Source organism: Larus michahellis, unplaced genomic scaffold (assembly GCF_964199755.1).
Source record: "Larus michahellis unplaced genomic scaffold, bLarMic1.1 SCAFFOLD_53, whole genome shotgun sequence".
NCBI classification, from domain to species: domain Eukaryota; kingdom Metazoa; phylum Chordata; class Aves; order Charadriiformes; family Laridae; genus Larus; species Larus michahellis.
This window is the reverse complement of record NW_027436360.1, coordinates 1423720-1430024: the sequence shown is the minus strand read 5'-3', so window position 1 is coordinate 1430024 and position 6305 is coordinate 1423720. Positions and strand designations below refer to the sequence as shown.

At 56.4% G+C, this 6305-nt stretch overlaps 1 protein-coding gene across 7 annotated transcripts in view; it reads left to right on the top strand.

Annotated features, from left to right (window-relative positions):
* Positions 1 to 929: 929 nt before the first annotated feature.
* Positions 930 to 6305, top strand: part of LOC141737260 (heterogeneous nuclear ribonucleoproteins C1/C2-like) — a 14122-nt gene continuing 8746 nt past the window's right edge. For 2 of the 7 annotated variants that reach the window (XM_074571932.1, XM_074571929.1), the window contains exons 1-2: positions 930 to 1035; positions 4510 to 4545. Coding sequence is in view for 2 of the 7 variants with exons in the window: in XM_074571925.1 (XP_074428026.1) it covers positions 6303 to 6305 (3 nt within the window). In the remaining 5 variants the exon portion in view is untranslated. Of the gene's footprint in view, positions 1036 to 4509; positions 4546 to 4689; positions 5208 to 6185 lie in introns of those variants that run through there. The other 5 variants (XM_074571933.1, XM_074571931.1, XM_074571930.1 and 2 more) reach the window with 5 other exon arrangements.

Sequence of the window (6305 nt, the reverse complement as noted above, 5' to 3'; positions counted from 1 at the left end):
TGGGCAAAAGGCGTTAAAAAAGGGGGAAAAACCAGTTGGAATTGGGCGAAACCGGTTGGAATTGGGGCCAAACCGGTAAGAACTGGGGCGAAACCAGTTAAAATGGGGTGAAACGCGTTGGAATTGGGGTGAAACCAGTTAAACTGGGGAGAAACCAGTGGGAATTGGGGTGAAACCAGTAAGAATTGGGGTGAAACCAGTTAAGATGAGGTAAAACCAGTTGGAATTGAGGTGAAAGAGGTTGGAATTGGGGCAAAACCAGTTTAAACGGGGCAAAACCAGTTGGGGGGGGGGGGTCGGAACCAGTTTAAATGGGGCCAAACCAGTAAAAAAGGGGGTTAATCCGGTATAAAAAAGGCCCCAACCGGTGAGAACCGGGCCCAAACCGGTAGAAGAGGCCCCAAACCAGTAGAAATTGGGCTTAAACCAAGAAGAATCGGCCCCAAACCAGCAGAAATGGGGCAAAACCAGTGAAAATCGGGCAAAACCAGGATAAACGGCGCTCGCGCGCCCCAGGAAGGATCGGGCCCCGCGGCGGGCGCCGCCATGACGCCCCCTCCCGGCCCCGCCCCTTCTCCCTGACTGACAGCGGCGCCGCCCAATCGCCGCGCGCCCCTCCGCTCGCCTCGCCCAATCGGCGCCCGCGCTGCCGCTCCGCCCCGCCCTCCCCGGCGCTGCCCAATCACAGCGCTCCCAGCCCATCCCTCCTCACACCGCCGCCCCGCCCCTCCCGCCTTCTTGGCCCGCTCAGCCAATCAGCGCTCGCCTCGCGCCCGCGCCGCTTGATTGACGCCGCCCTCCACCACTCCCCGCCGCTCCTCCCCCTCCCGCGCCGCGCCGCCCTTCCTCGCCTCCCATTGGCCGCGCCCTTGAGCGACGCGCCCCTCAGCCAATGGGAGCGCCGCGTGCCTCAGGAGGGGGGCGGGCCCGCGGCTTCTCCCCCTCCGTGCGGCGCAGAGGGCGGCGCGGGCGCCATTTTGCGAGCAGCCCCCGAAGGCGGCGGCGGTCGGCGGGAGCGGGGCCGGAGCCGGAGCGGTGAGGGCGGGGGGGGGGGGGGGGCGGGAAATGGCGGAGCCCCCGGGGATGGTGGCGGGAGGGGACACAGGGGGACGTGGGGACTCACTGGGGGGGAACGGGCGGGGAGAAGCGGGTTGTGAGGGGGGACGAAGGCGGGGGGGAGGGATAATGGCGGCCTCGCAGCGTGAGGGGAAGAGGCGGGAAGGGGATGGGGGGGAGCGGGAAGATGGCGGGGGGGGGACGATGGGGGGGAGCCCCATCGGGGTTTGGGGGGGGCGGGATTTAGGGGGGGTGGGGTTTGGGGCGCTGGGGGCGGGGTTGGGGGTGGGGTTGGGGCCTTTAAAACGGGGCTTTGGGGCTTTAAAATGGGGGCATGGGGGCTTTGAAATGGGTGTTTGGGGCTTTGAAATGGGTGTTTGGGGCTTTGAAATGGGGGTTTATGCCTTAAAGGGGGGGGTTGCACCCTTGGGGGGGGGGAATTTAGGCCCAAAAGGGGGCTTGGGGGGCCCAAAACCGGGGGTTCGGGGGATGAAATGGGGGTTTGGCCTTTAAAGGGGGGTGGGGGGGTGGTTTGGGGCCCTTGGGGGCGGGGTTTGGGCTGTAAAATGGGGGTTTGGGGCCCAAAAGCGGGGGTTTAGGCCTCAGAGGGGGGTTTTAGGGCCTTTAAGTGGGGGGTGGGGGGCCGAAACCTGGGCTTTGGGGGCCTTAAAAGGGGGGGTTGGGGCCTGAAAGGGGGGGATTTAGGCCCGAAAGGGGGATTTGGGGGCCCACAAATGGGGGGTTTGGGGGGTAAAACGGGGGTTCGGGGGCTTGAAAGGGGCGTTGGGGGGGCGCAAAAGTGGGGGGTTTTGGGGGTAAAACGGGGGTTCGGGGGCCCAAAAGTGGGGGTTTGGGGGGTTTTAAAGGGGGGTTTGGGGGGTAAAATGGGGGATTTGGGGCCCGAAAGTGGGAATTGGGGGCCCGGAAATGGGCGTTTTGGGGGGAAAATGGGGGGTTCGGGGCCCAAAAGGGGGGCTGGGGGCGGGGCTTTGGGCCAACGGGGGCGGGGCTTAGCCCAGAGGGGGGACGCTGATTGGCTCTGGGGGATGGGGGGGCGGGGCCTTGTGCTTCTCTTCCAGGCGCCTCCCGGCAGCGGGGTCACCCCTTCCCCCCCCCCCCCCCCCCGCCCCCCCCGACTCCCCTCTTAACCCCGCCCCCAGCCTCGTTCTGGGCCTTAACCCCGCTTCCAGCCTCGTTTGGGGCTTTAACCCCGCCCCCAGCCGGCAAAATGGCGGCCGGCCCCTTCCCCGCCTCCCTTTTGGGGTAAAAAACGGGGGAAATCGGCTTTTCCCGCCTGAGCCCCCCTTCCACCCCCCCCACCCCCCCCGCTTTTGGGGTAAAAGCCGCGGAAATCCCCGTTTCCCGCGGAGTTTTAGGGGCGCGAAGGGCAAAAAACACCAAAAACCCCTTTTCCCCGTTTCGAGGCGTTGGGAAGGCTCGGAAAAAAACCCCTTTTTAGCCTCATTTTAAGGGCCCAAAATGACGTTATTCACCTCATTTTTAGGGCCGAAGCGGCAAAACCCCCCTTTTTCCTCTCAGATTTTGGGCCAAAACGGTAAAAATCCCCTTTTCCCTCTCAGTTTTGAGGCCGCGACGGCAAAAATTCTAGTTTTTCTCTCATTTTGGGGGCCAAAATGATGTAAATCTTGGTTTTTACCACGTTTTTGAAGCCAAAACGGCAAAAATGTCTATTTTCACCTCAGTTTTGGGGCCAAAATGACAAAAATTTTGTTTTTTGCCTCATTTTTGTAGTGAAAATGGTGAAAATACCGGGTTTCACCTCAGTTGTTGAGGCTGAAATGGTAAAAAACTGTTTTTCACCTCAGTTTTGGGGCGAAAGTGACGTAAAACCCTTTTTCTCCTCCCTCATTTTTGGGGCCTAAAAGGCAAAAATCCCATTTTTAACCTCATTTTTGGGGCCAAAATTGTGAAAATTCTTTTTTTTTCCTCTCAATTTTGGGGACGAATTGGTGTAAAATCCTGCCCTTTCCCTCAGCTTTGGGGCGAAAATGACAAAAATTCCCCTTTTTACCTCATTTTTGAGGCAAAAATGGTGAAAACGTTCTTTTTTCTCTCAATTTTGGGGCTAAAATGACGCAAATTGTCCGTTTTTCCTCCGTTTTGGGGCAAAAATGGTAAAAATTCTACTTTTGACCTCGTTTTTACGACAAAAAGGCTGAAAATCCCCTTTCGACTCTCAATTTTGGGGCCAAAATGGTGAAAATCTCTTTTTTTAACCTCACTTTTGGGGCAAAAGTGGTGAAAATCCCGTTTCGTAACACAGTTTTGGGGCCAAAATGGTGAAAATCCTGACTTTTACCTCAACTTTTTGGCTAAAATGGTGAAAATCTTGGGGGTTTTTGTCTCAATTTTGGGGCCAAAACGGCGAAAATCCCCTTTTCCCCTCATTTTTGGGGCCAGAGTGGGGAAAAATCCCAATTTTTCACCTCAATTTTGGGGCCAAAATTATAAAAATTCCCGTTTTTTTTTCCTCACTTTTTCGGCAAACGTACTGAAAATCTTCACTTTTTTTCCTCATTTTTGGGGCCAAAGTGGCAAAAACCCCATTTTTTACCTCATTTTTGGGCCTTTTCCCCCCTAATTTTGGGGTCAAAGCGGGTGGAAAAAAACCACCCGTTTTTGGGCCCAAACCAAGCGTCAAAAAGCTTCATTTTTTGTGCCCAAATTTCCACCATTTTGGGTCAAAACCCCCCAAAATCCCTTCCCCCCCCCGCTCTTAGCCCCTCCCCCTTCCCCCCCCCCAAACCGCCCCTCCCCCCTTCAGATTTTGGGCCAAAACTTCTCAAATTTGAGCAAAACCCCTCAAAAAACCTTCCTTCTTCCAAAAACCGCTATTTTCCCTGCGCAAAAACCGGGCAAAATTGGTGAAAAACCCCCCCTCGCCCCTCCCCGAGCTTTAAATTTTGGGGCTGAACCCCCCATTTGCCCCCCCCTTTAGGCCCCGCCCTTTAAAAAAAACCAAAACGCTATTTCCCGCCCCCAAAATCCCCTTTTTTCACCCCAAAACGCCTCCCCCCCAAAAAACCCCCTGTTTTCACCCCAAACCCCCCCCTTTCCCCCCCTCACCCCCCCACTAGGGGGGAGGGTCCGCCCCCACCCCCCCCCCCCAACTCCCCCCTCCCCCCCGTAATTTTGGGCTGAGAAAAGCCCTTTTTGGGTCAAAACCGCCCTGTTTTCCCCCTAAAATCGAAAGGGGGGGGGAGGGGTTTTGGGGGGGGTTGGGGGGGTGGGGGAGGGGCGGGGGGGGGAGGGGCCCCTCCCCCCTCCATATTTTTCATTATTTTTTTATTATTTTTGGGGGTTTCAGGGGGTTTTTCGGGGTTTTGTTTTTTTTTTTTTTTTTGTTTTTTAACCATTTTTGGACGTTTTGACCCTTTTTTCTCGTGTTTTTTCTGTTTTTTTTTTTTTTTTTTTTTTTGTGTCTTTTCACAGCGCGATTTTTAATTTTTTAAAGGGCCGGCGGCGACCGTAAGTGCCAAAAATCTCCTTTTTTTCCCCCAAAAACAACCCCTCCCCCCTTCCCCCCCCTCCCCCCCCCCCCCCCCCCACCTTTCCCCCCCTCCCCCCCCCCGGCCCCATTTTCCCACGGGGGGGGGGAGGGGGGGGGAGATCGATGATGTCACCACCCTGCCCCTCCCCCCCCCCCAGCATTTCGCCTTTTGGGGCCGTTTCTCCCCCTTTTGGCCAAAACCCAAAATAACCAAAAAACCCCCAAACAAACGCCCCTCCAAACCAGCACAACCCGCCCCAAAACGGGGCAGAAAGACCCAAAATGGTCCAAAGGGGCTGGAGCCGCCCAAACCGGGGCCGCCCCTCCCCCCGCCCCCGTTCTAAGGGATTTTCAGCCTGATTTGGGGTTGGGGGGGGGGGGGGGGGGGTCCCGCTTTTCACTTTTGTTGGGTTGGGTTTTTTTTTGATATTTTCCCCCATTGTTTTTATTTTTAATTTTTTTTTTAATTCGATTTTTTTGGGGGGGGGGGGGATGTTTTTTGGGGTTTTGTTTTTTTTTTTTGCCTTTTTTTGCCCCCTTCGGGCCCCGCCCCCCATCGGGCCCCGCCCCCTTTTAGGCCCCGCCCCCACCCCCCCCACCCCCCCCCAGGAGTGGCTCCAACCCCCCCCCTCCCCCCACGGTAAGAGCCGTTAACGAGCGCTCGCTAATTAACGAGGGGCTTAATGAAGGGGGGAGGGGGGTAATTAAGGGGAGGGGCTTGGTTGGGGGGGGGGTAATTAACCGGGGGGGGTTAATTAAGGGAGGGGTTAATTAATAGCAGGGGAACGAAGGGAGGGTTAGGTGATGGGGGGGGTTAATTAAGGGGGGTGTAATTAACGGGGTAGTTAAGGGAGGGGTGGTTAAGGGGGGGTTAATTAAGGGAGGGACTAATTAAGGGGGGTAATCAGTGGGGTAAGGGCAGGGCTAATTGGGGGGGTTGATTAATGAGGGGGTAATTAAGGGGGGTCATTAATAGGGGGTTAGTGAAGGTGGTAACTAATGGGTCAGTTAATGGGGGGGTTAATTAAGGGGGTAATTAATGGGTTTAGTTAAGGGGGGTTAATTAGGGGGTAATTAATGGGGTAGTGGCGGGGTGAGTTGGGGTTAATTAAGGGGGTTTAATTAATGAGGGGGTTAATGGGGGTTAATTAGTGGGGGTTAATGGGGGTTTAGTTAAGGGAGGGGGTAATTAGGGGAGGTGTTAATTAGGGGAGGGGGTAATTAATGGGGGGGTTTAGTTAAGGGGGGTTAATTAGGGGAGGGGGTAATTAATGGGGGGTTTAAGGGGGGCTTGAGGGAGGCGCTAATTAAGGGGGGCGTAAGTAACGGTAGTTCAGGGAGCGTTAATGAAGGGAGGCTCGTTAAGGGAGGGTTTAATTAAGGGGGGGTAATTGGGGGGGTTAAGGGTGGGGTTAGTTAAGGGAGAGTTAATTAAGGGGGGGGAGGGATTAATTAAGGGAGGGGTTAATTAAGGGAGGGGTTAATTAAGGGGGGGTTGGGGCACGCGCAAAGGGGGAGGGGGAGCCCCTCGTTAAGTGCTAATTAACGGCGTTAGTTGCGGTAATTAGGGGCGGTACGGGGGGGGGGTGGGGGCCGGGGGGGAGGCACTAATTAAGGGGTGGCTCGTTAGGGGGGGGTTAACGAGGGGGGTTGAGGAAGGGAGCGGGGGGGGAGGGGGAACGCGCCACCGTGGGTGGTCCCGGGAGGTGCCACCACCCGGGAGGTGCCACCGGGGATG